This window comes from Bombus bifarius, unplaced genomic scaffold (assembly GCF_011952205.1).
Source record: "Bombus bifarius isolate JDL3187 unplaced genomic scaffold, Bbif_JDL3187 scf7180000008006, whole genome shotgun sequence".
Classification (NCBI taxonomy): Eukaryota; Metazoa; Arthropoda; class Insecta; order Hymenoptera; family Apidae; genus Bombus; species Bombus bifarius.
The window spans coordinates 2380369-2398108 of record NW_022884384.1 but is presented as its reverse complement, the minus strand read 5'-3'; the positions used below and the strand labels follow the sequence as shown (position 1 = coordinate 2398108).

At 30.1% G+C, this 17740-nt stretch overlaps 2 protein-coding genes across 36 annotated transcripts in view; one reads left to right on the top strand and one right to left on the bottom strand.

Moving 5' to 3' along the window:
* The first annotated feature begins 305 nt into the window (after positions 1-305).
* LOC117206396 (cytoplasmic dynein 1 intermediate chain-like) lies at positions 306-13079 on the top strand. 35 transcript variants are annotated; one of them, XM_033445710.1, is made up of 14 exons: positions 306-458; positions 878-998; positions 1076-1172; positions 1250-1355; positions 1445-1572; positions 4012-4047; positions 5744-5764; positions 8504-8551; positions 10056-10208; positions 10348-10504; positions 10583-10955; positions 11211-11442; positions 11521-11948; positions 12093-13079. In XM_033445710.1, exons 2-14 carry the CDS (start codon positions 897-899, stop codon positions 12252-12254), a joined length of 2043 nt encoding a protein of 680 aa, XP_033301601.1. In that variant the 5' UTR covers positions 306-458; positions 878-896; the 3' UTR covers positions 12255-13079. The 35 variants fall into 35 exon arrangements, with proteins under 35 accessions (XP_033301601.1, XP_033301591.1, XP_033301577.1 ...); XM_033445700.1 differs by having other exon boundaries at positions 4012-4071; positions 10032-10208; XM_033445686.1 differs by having other exon boundaries at positions 3934-4071; positions 10032-10208.
* LOC117206403 (scavenger receptor class B member 1) overlaps positions 12960-17740 on the bottom strand; it is a 23891-nt gene continuing 19110 nt past the window's right edge. Inside the window, exons 4-9 of the mRNA XM_033445724.1 lie at positions 17370-17508; positions 16880-17083; positions 16527-16671; positions 16038-16292; positions 15695-15813; positions 12960-15305 (exon numbers count right to left, since the gene is read on the bottom strand). Coding sequence (XP_033301615.1) covers positions 14877-15305; positions 15695-15813; positions 16038-16292; positions 16527-16671; positions 16880-17083; positions 17370-17508 — 1291 coding nt within the window. The 3' untranslated portion in view covers positions 12960-14876. The remainder of the gene's footprint in view (positions 15306-15694; positions 15814-16037; positions 16293-16526; positions 16672-16879; positions 17084-17369; positions 17509-17740) is intronic.

Below are 17740 nucleotides of genomic sequence, written 5' to 3'. Positions count from 1 at the left end.
AAACTAGTATGCTTAATTTAGAACAAATGTTTATGAAATCTTTATTTGCAATTCGTGATCTTTTTTGTAAATTGTGAAAAGATAATTTTGGACTTTTTGAGAAAATTATCGAGGACATATTACTTGCAAATATATGTGTATATGTATCTCAACATTAACGTTTGTCTTTTCTTGCTAAATACAAGAATAATTTTATAAAATACAGATACATATATATAGCGGCCCATAGAAGATTTCTTTACCGCCATCTATCGAAAACATTTACAAATCACATATATGGACATGCAGGAAATCGTATCGAGTATTCCGTTAGTACTTAGTACCAAACATTGATACCGTGGCGTTGTTGTTGCAATGCAAAAGGTTTGCATGTCGGGCGGGTCGATTAGATGATGTAGAAATCGAAACTACAATCATTTTTGGCATTCGTACCTGTGAAATACGTTGCACGATAAAAGGTGAATGTATTCTACGTTTTTCTAACTAAAATGGAAAGTTTCGAATTAATTCATTGCGTAAATATTATTACATGACAGATGGACATTCTTCATTGAATTCAGTGCAGAACGTTGTAACATGAATATTAATTATTGTGTTACTCATATCTATACCACATTTTTCAATTTTTAAATCGTTTGCTTTTTCATATCTGCGAATATTTATTATTTATATATATATATATATTTATCACGGGACAAAAATTGACCTAAAACTGACGTCATAGAACAGAAATCAATAATCGCAGTAAATCCGGTTGAAGTTCCGTTAATAAATTTCGTGAAACCTGTCAAGGATTTTATAATCCTAATAATGATCAAAATCTCTTCGTATAGCCTCAAAGTTTTTTGTTAATGTTATATTGTCGAATATTGTTTAGGTGTTAAGAAAGTAGCACAATGATGTCTGACAGAAAAGCAGAACTTGAAAGAAAAAAAGCCAAACTTCAGGCTATTAGAGAAGAAAAGGAAAGACGTAGAAGAGAAAAAGAACAGAAAGATGTAAGAAATTTTTATTTAAATTTAATGTTCTTAATCATTTTACATGTTTATGTATCTCTTAAAATTTTGTATTAAAGGTTGAGGAAGCTACAGTTCGTGCTGCAGGAACGGATAAAGATCATCGGAAAGAATTGGATGCTATGCTTTCATCCTTGGGTGTAGCACCAGTGTCAGGTAAATAATTAAATTTTAATGTTATGTTTATTTTAGTTTCATAGATATTACTTTGACACAACTTATTTTGTTCGCAGATGTCTTATCCAGTTTATCTAGTATGAATTCTTTGACTCCAGAACAAAGTGCTAATGCTACTCCTGATGCTAGTTTACAGCCATCCAGTATAAATTCTGCTCAGAGGTATTTATATTATATTGGATAGTTCTTCGTATATTTTATATAAAGATATATATTGGATTATTTAATTTCTATCATTTTTTTGATAGCAGCAGTGCTAGGAAGAAGAATCGGGAACTAACGATTGTTTCTGTGGCACATACCAATATTCCTCCGAAAGAACCAGTTGTTTATACCAAACAAACACAAACTATTCAAACATCGCACACATCTCACGACGGTGAGTCACTATATTCAATTTTTAAATAATTGCACTTTTGTGTTGCTCTTAATTGTGAATTTAGAACTATATATAATCATTTAAAACATTTTAATATTTGTGTTACGCTAATGTTAATTTAATCGAATTAAAATATCACACGAATATAAGAAAATATAATCTTTTTGACGTTTATAAAGAATGAATTGATTATAATGAAATATATGTTATTATTATATATTTTTTATTCAGTCACATTTATATATTTAGTTATTTATTGCATCGATTGTTAATCCTTTGTATTCTAAAATTGTCAATTTCATAATAGATTCGTATAAATGTAAATTTATATTTCTTCATAGTAAAGAATTAAAGTTAAAAAAAAAGAAAGAAAATTAGTAGTTGAATTACAAAAGGAGTAGATCCGTCCGTATAAAAAAAATTTTTCTCACAGCTTTTTATAGAAAAAAATCAACTTTTAGTAGTTACTCGATCACGTATGATTACATTTATTTACGATATAAGACATTTAATATATCTTTACAATTGTTATAATTGAATAAAATTCCCTATTACTATAGTTTGATGCATTGATGAATAGATGTAATCCGATGACACAAGAAAGAATATTATCAAGCTTGTAAAATAACAATAAGGATTAGAATTATTTTGGTCTCATAATATTTAGGCATAGATAAAGATAGTGGGTTATTCGATGATAAGTGCTGATCAATTATCTGATTTTAATTGAATTTTCAATCCGTTTTTGTTCTAAGAAAGCAAACGTTTTTATAAAAATGTTTTTCTATAAAAAATTAGCTATTCTGTGACCAAGATTTTGGTTGGATCGGTATATTCATCGATAAATTCAAATCAATATATATTTGTTAGTTGGTATAGTAGGTAAAGTTAGTAAAGTTAGTAAAAAAATCTTACACAATAAGATTTTTGTAAATAAGGATAATTTTTTCATCCTAACTTATAGCTTGTTTTCCTCTATGCATTATTAAAGATTGAAAATCATTATAGTTGAATTTTGAAGATTAGAAGATATTAAATATCTAAATTTATTAATTATGTTCACAGAAGAATACAAAGGATTATAAAATGTTTGATACCTTTTTAGTATTTTGAAAAATGCTATCACTTTCACATATGCCTATATATGGTTGAATATGGTAAAGTGGGTGGTGTATATAAGAATGTATATTTTTAAAACATATATGCCATTACTGACAATATTAATAGGTACCTAATACCATAGCCAGATGTAATAATACATACATTGTGTAATAACACACAACCAGTCACATTATTTTATTTGTGATCTTGATTTTATTGTGATAATAATGAGAATTGGTTTACTTATTTATGTTGTATTTTATGATTAATTTTAACTAATGAGGAAACTTACATATTCTTAAAGTTTGTTCATACTTAAAAATAGCATGTCACATATTTGTAGCAATACTGGTGTTTTATTTGTCTATTTTTTTATTGTGTGTATTAGCTTTTGTTGAACTAAGTTTCCAGCAGTTTTCAACACTTAAAAAAGAATAACTATAGTCATGAATATAAGATATCTGCTTGAACAGTTTTTGCATATATTAACAAGTGAATTCATTTATCTTTAATAATGTTTTGTTGTTACCATTAATAAGAATAATAACAAAGAACATTGTGCTTTTAATGTAAATTTAATGTTATTGAGGAAATAATAAGTCTATCGTGATATTCAAGTATATTATGTAAGGGCATTCTAACAATTATATAGTGGATGTTGTAATGTTTTTATTTGTACACTTTTACATACTTTGTAGAAGAAGTATTAGTAGAAATGGATAACACTTAACAAAATCGGGTTATGGAAACAAATATTATTTTTCTTGGTGATGGAAACTATTTCCTTTTTTTATTTTCACTTTCGTTTTATTAAACCGCAATTTCAGTTGGTTATGATTCTTAATCTTTTATTTATCTTGGAATTTTCTTCTTAATTATATAAACATTTATAAAAACTGTCAAAAAGTTGGGGTTTTTTAATAATTCCATTTCTTATACCACCTACTTTACTACAAATTTTTTGAATTATTCAAATACTAAACAGTAATATTTTTGAATATATCATTCTTAAAATAAAACATAATTCGTTGAAATATATTTTTTTATAATAAAGTTTACTTTTTTAGTGTTTCTAATAATAAAGTATTATTTTATTTATGATTGTTAAACTTAAGAAAGATATTTGGTATAAAAATGTGGGATATATTACGTGTTACATGCGTGTCCCGTTACCTAACTGAACTTGCGGCATTATTAAATATACGCGTATTCCATTGTCTTGCGATACAAACGGTCAAATCAACTGGTGTTGGACATAAGGACTGTCCGCATCTTCTTCTGCATACACCATCTACTCCTCCTGTTCAACAACAACACCAACTCACTCTTACTCCGCAGGCTACTTTGAGACTGACTGGTGGCGTCCCAGGAAAGGTGGGTCTGCACCAAACTACCTATGTATGTTCTGTCTTCTTTTTATTACCTTTCCTATAATTGTTGTACAACAATATATAATAGAGGTAGATACACAGATATCTATATTCGCAACAGAGGAGTGTAGAATCAAAACTGATAATAGTTTCTATTTATATTAACTTGTATCAACTTTTCTATTCGTATTTCTATGCAGTATCGAATATTATCAAAATTGAACCAAACGATGATTATATTTGATTGATTCTACAATCTCAGTTAATTTACAAGTATTGTATATGGAGATAGATATACAAGATATATAGATGTATTGAAATATTAAGAATTTAGAAATTTCCCATTTTAATCTCTGAATTGAGAACAATAGAGAGTAAAGTTGAGTTAAGTAAAAACATTTTCAGCTGTATTAAGTAGAAGAAAGGAATTTTTAAAGAATATTAAAAATTTTAGTTTTCTGACATTATGCAGTTGTAATATATATATTTTATCTATCACTACCATATACAACGTCCACTTGTTTGCATAAATAGGCTTCTAACATGCTTTATATAATTTAATTTAATAATATACTAACAGTCTATTAAAGTTATACAATATATTAACATTAGGCGTCCTGTTTGTTGGGAAAATTTAAAGTTTATTACAACAATAATTTAGTATACCTTGACTCATATGCGCTAGCATTAAATTTATTATAGCAAACAGATAGATGATTATTATTGATGCTTTAATAATTTGTGAATATGAATATCCGTAGAAAGCAATATTGTTTTAATTGTAACAATTATTATAACATATTAGAAATCCAGTTACTTAGTATTTTGTTTAGTACTTAAAAAGGGATATTATGTTCAAAAATGTTTGTATGTCATGTCTATTGTTTTTTATCTATTATAGTGTGCAAAATGTAGTGCATTATAAACTTGTCTAGTACTCTAACAAAACTTTTATTTCGAACAATTTATAGCAAAATTTATTTCTGAGAAACTTAGGGGGGTGGAAATAAGTGTGACAAGGAATGTAAGTGAGATATTGAATATTGCTTATTAAAAGCATCCATTGGTAGTCACATTCGATAAGAAATGTTTTATAACTTCTTGTTAAACATAGTCAGTACAAAATTTAAGAGGTGTTGAATTACGGCAAAGATTGAAATTATACTGTTTGAATCGTATTTCAATAATGCAAGAAGTATTGAATATGTATGTTTCCTCTTACGCGTAGGAACCGCAGCACAGCACAATATAAAAATTTACAAATCTATATCCACCTAACTACATTCAGCGTATAAAATTCTTTTTTTGTTTTTTCTTTTTCTTTTTTTCCTTAGTACGATTAAAACTTCAGTTCTATTTAGTATCTAACAAACGATTATAAGAAATAACTTATTTTTATAAAGGCAAATATATTTTTACCGAGCACGTGCAATATAAATTTTAATAAGAAAAAATGCTATAAATGCTTTGAAATAAGTTAGTAAGAATGAAACATATTATTTAATCCAATTCCAATTATAGACATTTGGCGCAAAAGTATCGTATATTGTTTTCTTTTTATTTGATTTTTTCTAGATATTTTATTATCGAAACTTTTTTCTCTTAAAATGCTTATGGTCTGAGTGTAGAGAGGTGCTATTAGTGTAGTGCATTCTTAAAAGATTGTAACTAAGTGCAATTTTTTTCCCTCCTCTTCTCAGCTCATGCATTCGACTATTACGGTAAGTTATGATTTCTCTTGGTTTTCAACAAGTTTTAGGTTCAGATTTAGGTTTAGATATATTTCATTTATTCTCTTAGAATTGACAATATGTAAAATGTAAACGAGATACAAATTTAAAGCATTAGGACGGAATAGATATGTAAAAGATGAATTCCATATGCGAAAATCTAAATTTTTAAAATTATAATAAATTTTAAAGGTAAGAGAACCATTACATGGATTAGCTAGTAAGCTAGAGAATGCACTCTCTCTCTCTCTCTCTCTCTCTCTTTTCTCTCTCTCTCTCTCTGCCTCTTTCTTTCTACCTTTCTCTTCAGCTCAAGTATTCATGTAAAAGTTTAATAGCGAAGTGAGCTATATTTGAATAAAATTTATCAGTATTGTAGACATACAAAATGACTCTCCACCCAGAATCTAGAATATCTTCGCTACCTTATATCTTGCTTTGGACTTTTTGGCTCTTTTACTTCTTATATCAATATTTTTTTTTTTTTTATTGGTGTATTCTATCTTTAGTTTCTGTATTTATCATTTTTTTGAGAATTTATCTGACATCCCGATTCTGAAACGGAAATATTTTAACATTTATACATTTATGAAAGCATGCACTATAGATACTTAAATGAGAAGAAATAAACACGCATAAATGTATAAATTTTACATTTCGAAGTATAATAATACTAAATACTTGTTAAAAATTGGAAACCAATTTATATGCAAAACACAATGTACAGAACACATACGAAAGATTATTGTACAGAAGTTGAATTGCAAAATGTAATTCCATGTTTCCGATACTTTAAATACATAGTAAAAATATTTAGCCTTTATATTCGTTAGCGTTAAATAAATATATTTTGAAAATTTGTAGACTACCTTTGGAGTACTTAACTATCCATTTACAGACAGAGTTAAAAAATTCTATCGTAAAAAATTTAAATTTTCTATTTTATTTATATTTCTATTACGCTTAATGATATCTTTTCTATTAACCGAAATATTTCTCGAATTATAACATAATTATAGTATAGAGTAATTCTTACAGAATAAAATCATATTTGCTGGTAAAACTGTATCAAGTAATCCTTGCCAATTTTTTCATTAATACAAATTTTTCGCACTATAAAAGTTTATAAAGTAAACTATAGACATTTTTAACATTCTGATATTTGATAAGATTTTATAATAAAGAGTACACTTAAACAATTTATCGAATTATTCGATATTGTTTGAAACTGGGATTGTCTGAAACAAAAAATATTTTATTGTGTGAATATCCATTGACAAATCTTGTCACAACTTAACGCACCTTCCAGAGTTCTCGACGCGATTTCACGGTTATAGTTTTCGTAGTTACTTGGGTTACTGCAGTATACTAACATGGGAGCGGGTAACATATGGTGTTAAAGTTGGTAAATATTGTATAAACAAAGTTTTCTTTTTTTTAAATAGAAGAAAAGAACACACAGCAACGAGTTCTGTGGCTTGAGCTTTTAGTGTCGCAAAAGTTCGATTTGCAGATGTTGCTTTTTAACAGCACGGTTTCGTTTTTTGTGAAAATGATATAGCAAGAAAGTTCATTGAATTAGTAAAAATTAGAAATTGTTTGTTCACATAGAAATACATTTTGTGAAAATAATACGTATTTCAAATGTTATTAATATTTTTCTTCCGATAAAACGTCTCTTCGTATTATTTAAACTTTGTGATAATACTTTTCTTTTAATAAAAGCTATTTTTATTTCATATCTTTCAAACGGATTGGAATATGGTGAATTCATTTATGTAAATTAATAATAGTCGGAGATGTCAGTCTATTATGTTAAAATATTTCAATTTTGTCAATATTCTTCGTCTTCGTCTTCGTTTCTTCTTCCCTCTTTTTTTTTTTTTTTTTTGTTGTTGTTGTTCTACAAAAACTTATTTCCCAAAATTTGTAATATTGCGTTTTACGATGTAATCGATTTATTAAAAAATTACTATTCCCTTAGATCGTTAAATTAGCGACGTAGTTGTAAACGAATAAAGAGATTACAGTATACGTATATATGATGATTTTTAACTGAAGTTTGTTGAAAAGCCTAAAGGGATTGCAATTTCGTAAGATGTACGTGTATCGTCGATTTAATTTGCAAAAATTAATATTAGAAAAAAATGTTATAAGAAATGGATTTATTAATTCAGTATGTATATATTGCGAAGATGACGAATTTTGTTATAAAATCAAATTTAAAGGTATATAATAGGTATTTTATACAAAGATCAGAAAAAGTTTTACATTGTTTATCGATCCCTTTAGAGCATAATCTTGTTAACAAATATGATGATGTTTATAGGGTATATTACTATACTATTTGCATGTATATAAATATATTTATAATTAATATTATCGTCTCCAATCCAATATTACCATTTCAATCTTTCTAGCTAATTGTTGATGTATCTTGCATGATAAAGGAGAAAACATTAACGAATAGATCTTATACGTAATTGTAACTGTTCGATCAAAATGCTAATGGATTCAAAATTAATCGATAGGCTATTTATAGCGTATACTTCGCGTGCTATTTTTTTAGAATAATTAACAGGTTTTCTTATATCCATGAAGGATATGTATGTAAATATATTTTCGTGGCATACATCAATAATTTTCTATGAGAGACGTGAAATTAGATACAAACATAACTAACATGATAAAACACGTGATTGATTGACATTTTCTTTTCCCTCCTTCAAGACGAGTACAATCTAAATCCTGGTTTAGAATGGGAGGACGAATTTACAGGTAGGTAATCCTCTCTAGAGACGATTCACTCTACCTAATTAATATCACCGATACAAGGATTATATTCATTTTCACAAAATTGCATTCGACCAATAATTTTTTGTTCGTTTTTTTTCTTCTATTCAGTTATTGTATTTGTATGCACTGAAAGGAGGGAACTTGTACTATCAAATTACACTCGAACTTGCTTGATAAATCATCAGATTGTTAAGTAGTTTTCTATGGTTTTGTTTCATAATTGTAAAAACTTGCTTCATTTGTCCTGCATGCGTAGATGTCATACATACAATTTTATGGTTTTGTTCAATCATTCGTCATATTTCACTACGCATGATCGAAGTACAATATAATAAATCATCGTTATCATTTTCATTTCGTTTCTCACTTAGAGGCAATTTTCTTTTCTTTTTTTCTTCTTTTTTTTCTTCTTTTTTTCTTTCTTCTTGAAGTATAAATATGAACTAGAACATTTTTTTAAATATTTTTTTTTGTTCTTATATAAATTACATATTCTCTAGCTGCTGCATGAGACTTGGGAAGTTGCGTTAACATATCACAATTTTTGTATTTTTATTTTTTGATTCTGTATAATCTTCGATGTTCAAAAGTTGAGGAGAAAAAAGAGAGCTCTATTCGTTAATGGGTACTGATATTGAAAGCATTTATGAATCGATGTTTTATATACCTACAGTATAACGTAACGTATACTTCACTTAAAAAATCATCGATCGATCTTTCATTTACTTCGGCTCATTCTTCCATTTCATCTGCATTTATGCTAAAACGAAGGGTGGAGAGATATGTTTTCGGATGATTTTCATGTCAATCGTAAAATATCTCAGATTAAAATCCGATTTTTATTTACGTAATCCACCAACAAGCAGTCCACCTTCTTATACATACGTGACTAATGTCAATGCATGTGATTCAACCTAGTCGCCTCTCCTAATATCTGTATAATTTTTCATCTTTCAATCAGTTATTATTCTTATATTATTGTTTGTATACACATACGTAACTTTTATACGCTTTTACGAAAACTTTTGAAAGAGAGTTGCATCCCTTAAACTCGACGCTTTCACAGTTTCTTTATTTGCAAAAAGTTTATTTTATTTTTTGTGACGTTTCAATTACATGGTAGCTAATACGTTTCAAAGTTAAGCGTAATAATCAATATAAGAGTTGCACAACTTGCACAAATATACGAATGCATCGCGGTTTTGCTCTTTACTTTTATGCATTTTTGTCCTAGTTCGGATTTTAACGCGATAGGTTCTTCCAATTATTATTTTACGTAGAATATCTTGTAGGAGATGCCAATGACGTTTATCATGTAGCGTTACGAGATAGTATAGCTATCTTTTTCTTCTTTTTTTTTTCAACGTAGAACATTCGAATTCTTAAAGTAGGGCATTTGCCAGAGGTAGATAGATATATCGAAGTTAGGGTACTCGTGGCGGAACCAGCTTATTCACCACAGTTTTGACATTTGATGATGGCCAAGCCGAAGACGAAGAGAACAGTTTGCCGCATATGGATGGTTTCCAAAGCAAGCTTCCTCCTGGAATTCTTCCCCATGGTTTGCCACAGGTTAAGGAAGTGCAGCCAGCGGTCACACAAGTGGAGCAAGAAAAGGAAAAAGAAAAACCTAAAGAAGGTGATTTTCCTTTTGTCTTAAATTATACAACACGGAGCCTTTCGTATCCGAATATTCTTTCGATCTTCGTTGAAAGTAATCGAAATAGTTTTTACCGGGACCAAACTATATAATTAATTATATAAATACTAATTTACAGTACAAGAACTCAGCGAAGAAGAGAAACAAATGATTATACTATCCGAAGATTTTCAACGATTCCTTGATCGTACTAGTAGAATTGTGGAAAGGGCATTAGGAGAATCCGTTAATATTTATAGCGATTATACCGGTACCATGGATGGCGAAGATGGAATGTGAGTAAAGATAAATGTTATTTAACATTAGGATTTAATTATTCTAATTACTGTACACCAATCATTCGCTAATTATAGGGACGAAAAGAGTCATCAGCGTTTGTGGTTAAATCGATGGTTCTTCTGCGATCGATGGTCTCGTAATCGTTGTGTGACCTCGATGGATTGGTCACCTCAGTTTCCGGAACTTCTTGCAGCCTCCTATAACAATAACGATGACACTCCAAATGATCCCGATGGGGTGTGTTTGGTTTGGAACACAAAGTTTAAGAAAACAACACCGGAATTTATTTTCCATTGTCAGTCTCCGGTTATGTCGACCACGTTTGCAAGATTTCATCCTAATTTAATCTTAGGAGGTACTTATTCCGGCCAAATCGTTCTCTGGGACAATAGAGTGCAAAAGAGAACTCCTATTCAACGTACTCCACTATCAGCAAGCGCGCATACTGTAAGTCGTTTGATAAAAAGTCACTTTACTGTCATCGGTGAAATTTCAGTCCAGATGAATTTTGTTTTAATATCGTCGTCGCCTAACGTTGAATGATAATAACGATTTAATTGCATTTATTTAACTTTATTGATCTGTAAAATAATACAAAATGTATCGTAAAGGATGAAAATTTGATCCATGATGGTGTAAACGTGACTTGTCTCGACGATTGCTTTCGATGATCGATATACATATCTTAGTTCTTATCTTCAGCATCCTGTATATTGTCTAAACGTTGTTGGGGCACAAAACGCGCACAATTTGATAAGCATATCGACCGATGGCAAACTGTGCTCCTGGAGTTTGGACATGTTGTCACAGCCGCAAGAGACATTGGAGCTTCACACTAAACAATCGAAGGCAATTGCCGCCACTTGTTTGGCGTTCCCCCATGGCGATGTTAATAATTTCGTTGTAGGCAGCGAAGAAGGAACTGTATATTCCGGTAAACGAATTTCGTGAAAAGAAATTAAATTAATAATTAACTTACAAACCGTTCTGACTCTCTGTATTTGTTCGATAGCTTGTCGTCATGGTACAAAAGCTGGTGTATTAGATTCTTACGAAGGTCATCAAGGACCAGTTACAGGAATCAGCACGCATGCTGTACAAGGTGGAATAGATTTCTCACATCTATTCTTGACGTCGTCCATCGATTGGACGATTAAGCTCTGGAGTCTTAAGGAGAGCAAACCTCTATATTCTTTCGAGCACAATGGTGATTATGTTTATGACGTTGCGTGGTCGCCGACCCATCCAGCTCTGTTTGCCGCGGTAGACGATTCAGGACGATTAGATTTATGGAATCTGAATCAAGATACTGAAGTACCCACCGCTAGTATTGTGATCAATGGTTCTCCGGCTCTTAACAGAGTTTCATGGACACCGAGCGGTTTACACGTAACCGTTGGCGATGATACTGGAAAGATTTGGGTGTACGATGTTGCTGAGGTAATATTATTTTTTATTAATCTAGTATTTGACTAATTTAGCTTCGTAAATAATTACTTTAAATTATCGATATATCGCTTAATTCACTTTCTAGTTATTCTTCGACATTGAAAATTGTAAATATATATGTTTCTGTAAATATAGCATCTAGCGCATCCAAGAATCGACGAGTGGAACAAATTCTTGTATACTCAGCAAGAGTTGAAACATAACAAAGCGGACGAAGAACTGCATAAACTTAATTTAAGAGAGCCTACTTCATTAACTACCATACCTCCGTTGCTAGCGACATGTCCCCTCAGATAATTTTCTTTAGAAATTATTGATAAGATCGGCTTGAATACTTTAAATTTAAAAATCAAATGAATTTATAAAATATCTATAATCCTAAAAAAGAACTTAAGAGAAGCAAAAGAAAAGTGTATTGCACTAATTATAATTTATAGGTGTATTCTTAATTAAGACACCTTTATTCTGTATAAATTATTCAACAGCAAAACTAACGTATTAGTACTTCGTTCGTTCGTAATTGCTGTGTATCGAAACGGCTACAGAGTCCACGTGTCCAATAGAAATACCTATCTATATAGAGCAACTTTAGCTCACAATCGGTAGTTTATTAAGGATGTGTAGAACATATCTGTGCATGTAAATAATAAAACGCTATTAAGCACGAATTACGAAATCGACGAATTACAGAATACGAGAACGTAATTAAGATAAGAGACTCGACACCATCGGATAAATTGTTATATGATATTTTATTCTTCCGAGTTTTTTTTTTCAAAATATACATGTATTATTTTCAGAATTAATTTTCAAAAATGTAAATTCTTTTCACGCTAACGTTCTTACCACTAACATGTGGAAAATAACACCAATATTTAAACATTAAAAAAATTCTAAACATTCATCTAATTTAGTACGATAACTTTTAAATAATTATATTATTATTTATATTCTTATAAAAAGTTTGACGTGATATAAACCTCATCATTTTTTTGTAATGTGTAATTTATAGCATAGCAAGAATAGTAAAATTTATTGAACGAAGATTATCGTCGATTAAAAATGTAAATATAATATTATCCTTGCGTTATAATAAACTGCTGGGCTTTATCTAAAATGTGATACCGTTGTATAGTGCTATATCCAAATGCGTACTTCAGCTCGAGTCAAGCATGTTCTAAAGTATAAAATTTTTTTACAAAGGAATCGTTTAGCTTACAATTCTTTGCACACTCGGTAATATTCTAAATACAATCTGATATAACTTTGTTAATTGTGTTTTGTAATGCGTATTTTTAAATTTAAGTTATAATAAATAATAATAATTATAGTAGTAGATAAGTTAATTATTTTTTTCAGTGATGCAAATAAAACTTTATTTAAAAAATTCACACGTTAATGTTAATCCACGTATTTTCAGATATAAAGTTAACCCATATTACTTGTTTCAACAAAAATATAGAATATATAGCATATAAAATTGTAATAAATTTTATTATCAGTAACAATAATTCACTTACCAATTGAACGAACGACCTAAAAATACAATAAAGCGCAAAATTACGTACTTTTACGAACGATTAAAATCATAAAAATTTTGATCGTTGTTTAAGTTGTTCTCAAGTATATCTTTCAGACCTACTGAAATATGCCTATAACGAAACTAATTAAATGACATATTACTTTTATAAAGTATTATTTTATGAGTAAGTAAATTTTATTGGTTGCCAGCTGTAAAATGTAATGCATATGTATATTATTATATGTGATTTTCACTTGGAACATTATTTTTAGTTACATTCGAAGATCCAATCGCAGGCGTTGAAATTTTAACGAACTCTTCGATTTTGTCTCTTATGATTCTAAAAACAACAAAACCCTAAATAATAAAAATCAAACATATTCATTAATATTATTCGATAATATCAATCGTATTCCTACATGCCTTCATTGAGTCTTGGCAATCGCTTGCTATTAACAACTAGCATACACATACATACATAGTACTAATATTCCACTTGTTAATTATCGTGCAGAAGTAACTTTATGTACAACGCGTACTCTATCGTAGTTAAACAAATTCGTTGAACGTATATATATACAGTGATTAGAAAAGGTATTTGCACAACACTCTATCTATTATTGCATTTAGACGCTGTTTGATTAGGTCCTGTAAGAGGAGGAGTAAAATGAGAGGAGAAAAGAAAAGAAAAGAACAAAAAATTATAAAAGGGTTCGATTTTTTAAGAAATACGACGCAACAATAACCAACAGGCTGACAAAAATTCCAAAAATTAGTTTCTTTTTTATGCGTATAGATTAATAAGCTCGATGGAGAATTAAGACAGTCTCTTCTGCATCACACCGAGGCCTACTCTTACAAACCAAATATCTTATATTTCGTATTATTTAGTAGTACTTTTATACGAGGATAAAAGTTTGATACGTATTATGAAAATGCTATGTAGAATCTGATAAAAAACTGATAAAAATGCTTTATTGGAAAAAGAAGCAAATACTTTTTGTAGCCACTAAACTTCTCGAACATTATTCTTTGACCGCTTTGTTACCCGTTTCTGTTCGTCCAAGCACGATCTGTTTCGTACATCGACGATATAAATAAAAAGATGAAATCACAGATACGGTCGAAGAAAAGAGAAAGATTAAAAAAGAATGTGTAGGTGATCGTCGAATGTTTGCCAAACCCATGCTATTGCAATCGATATACATCAAACTATTCTTCAGGTAATTGGAAGGAAAACTTTGGTCTATAGTATCAAACGATTAGAAATCCTATGCTACGAGGCGATTTACGCGATTACTCGTCGCTGCTGTTCGCGATTACTCATCCGAATGTGAATCCAACACTATTCGTTTAATCGTTACAGATACAATCGTATTACTATTACAGCTAGACATTTATTCTATTCTTGCTGACTTCTCGTCGTTATCGTTACTGAGCAAAACGTATTGTTCTCGTGTAATTAATAACTTGTGCTGTCCATTTACTAACAACGTGGAACCTCTTCTTATGGTTCGTTTACCTAGTTCGATCGCTTCGTGCGTAAACATCACGTTGTTGTAAGCCTTCACGAAAACCGCGAATACGATTGTTATACCGACTAGAATTAATCCGTACGAGGTACAAGGGGCAGCAACGTCGCTAAATGTTGTTGCTAAATAGATCCATCTGCGGATAGAAGGTGTCAGTTCTTCGATACCCTCTTCGACCCACATAATAGGAAATACTATGTCGGGAAAATTCGACACCACGCCGATGTATGGTTGGTGTTCCACCTTTAGGTTTAACTGAACGCGCACTTTTCCTTCCAACGGCACGCCAAGTTTCTATAAATCAAACAAGTTGCGCTGTAGTATACGCGTTATAGATATCGATTATATTAACGTTACGTGGCTTATAAGCTACACACATTCGTATGTTATTTTTTAAATTCTATTTTATTTCATCATCGATCTTATAGTATTTCGTCGACGTATTATCATTTCAGCGATACCAAACGATTCGTTCGTGACGACTAACAGTTTATAGATTTTGGATCGAAGCAAAAAATTACAATCAATTGTAATCTTTTCCTCGTTCTTTTATAAGTAAACAAGAGATTTCGTTCATGGAGGATTAAATTGCATTTAGCATATAATTACAAATCTGATATTATTCGTCTTCTTATACGATACTTTTATTTCTTTTTTTTTTTTTTGTTTTGAAAATTACTTACCGGTTGAATTTTAAAGTAAGTTTCATGTATGTCCCGATTTGGTTTTAATCCGTGTACTGCGTCTAATAACTTGGGATCAGCTTTGTAGAAATGCGGAAAGGAAAGGTAAACAGGTGCAGCTGAAATATTAATAGTAGTTTAAGTAATAATAAAATGAAAGTTTGCTGCGTGTTATATAGATAATTTCGTTCTCGGAAAATATTTTACGATACTTTTGATTTTTACACGCTCGTGAAAATATAGATATATTCTACCGAATTAATCAAATTTAACAAAAAACAGTTTTCAGTTTGTTTGTTGGGTATCACAGTTACACGCGTAGTACAGTTTAGCTAGTACTTACTGTACTGACAAGGACTGATATTTTGCAATCCATTAAAAGGACAGGTGGACATGTCATCTGAACAGAAGCATTCATTTTCTGGGCTAGTTTCATTGGGACGTCCAAACACAGAATCAGGCGGTGTATATAAATCTGCTTTGATTCCTGATTTTTTAACCGGACCACGATATTGCAAAGGTAAAGTGCGACAAAGATCTTTGTCCCAAATATATACGATATCTGAACCAGTTTTATCACGGGGTGGAAAAAACGATCCTATGGGTAATAAATATGTTGTTATAACGTAACGTACGAATTTATTATACGTTATACTAGAAAAAAGATATTAATTGTAGCAGTTGGTATTTTTTCGTTATAATTTCTATAAATGGAGCACTTAAACGTATTACGTCTAGAATCTAATCGCTTAGAGGTGCGCTTAAATTTATCAAATGTAATAATAAATAATTCGCCTATAGGATAAGCAACGATTGAATTAGTTAAATCTACCTTCTGAAGCTCGAATGGAATCGCAAGGTGAATTTGGCCAATATGGCAAACGATCTAATCCGTTTAAACGATTTATTAATCCAAACTCTTTCATATCCGTATGCCCCGTAAAAATAGTGGACACTTCTTCTAACGTGCCATTCCTCTGTAATTAAAGTTATCGTCATTATGCCTATCATAAAAATAAAAGAAATTCATTTCGTTTCTTTTATGCGATACCTACAAAATACCGTAAAAAATAATTAATTAATCATATTTAAAAATAAACGATCAATCTTCTATATTTCAATTTTATATCTTTTATCTGTACTTTAATTGCATACGCTACATCGATCGCATATTTTTGTAATTACCCCAAGTAGAAGCCCCATTTGACTCATGGGACGTCTCGTTTTCGGAAAAAATTGATGTGCGATGCTAACTAGCGGATCGTCGTATCCAAAAACGAGTTGTTCGGCAGTTACCGGAACAAACGGCGTCATCCGCATTCCTCCCAAAAACATGTGTAATCCCAAATTAATAATTCGAGGTAGTCCTTTGCTTTGTGTCGACAACGTCTGAAAAATAATGCGACGCACGCCAGTATCAGATAAAAAGTTCTTTCGTTGAAATCGTTTAGATTTTGAAACGCATTTTCGAATGTGTCGATATCTGCATAGAAGCTATTGTATAAAAAAAAGAAAAATATTTTAGTAAAGTAACGTTAACGACGTGACGTATTTTTACATTTTACGATATCATCGATAATTGACATTGATATATATTTAAAGCGTAATTATAAAATTCCAGAATAAATCTTTCCACTACTCTCAAATTTGTATGTTATAAGAAAAATTTACTTACTAATAACGGAATGTTTGGTACTATTACTTTAAGGTTCTTGTCTTTCGACATTTCTGGTACAAAGTTTAATATCTTCTTGTGTTGATAACTTACAGTACCATTATTATGGAAAACGATATTTACCTTTTCCATATCTTCTCTGTAAATTATAAGTTTGAAATACTTTAATAAAATATTTTCTTCGGTCGAACAATATAAACAAGCCGAAAAATACGTAATAGTCTAAATTTCGAATCTTAACATACTTAATTCCATCTATATAGAGAACGAATTGCCTTTAGACCTCTTACAAGAAAACTTATAAATAGATCGATCGAAATTATTTTCCGTAAAAAAAATATTGCAAGCATTCTAAAATAATTACTAATTAG

Coding starts and splice junctions, on each gene's coding strand:
- LOC117206396 (XM_033445685.1), top strand. CDS start 897: ATGATGTCTGACAGAAAAGCAGAACTTGAAAGAAAAAAAGCCAAACTT. Junction 10,956..11,210: donor TATCAGCAAGCGCGCATACT/GTAAGTCGTTTG, acceptor TCTTATCTTCAG/CATCCTGTATATTGTCTAAA. Junction 11,443..11,520: donor AGAAGGAACTGTATATTCCG/GTAAACGAATTT, acceptor TTTGTTCGATAG/CTTGTCGTCATGGTACAAAA.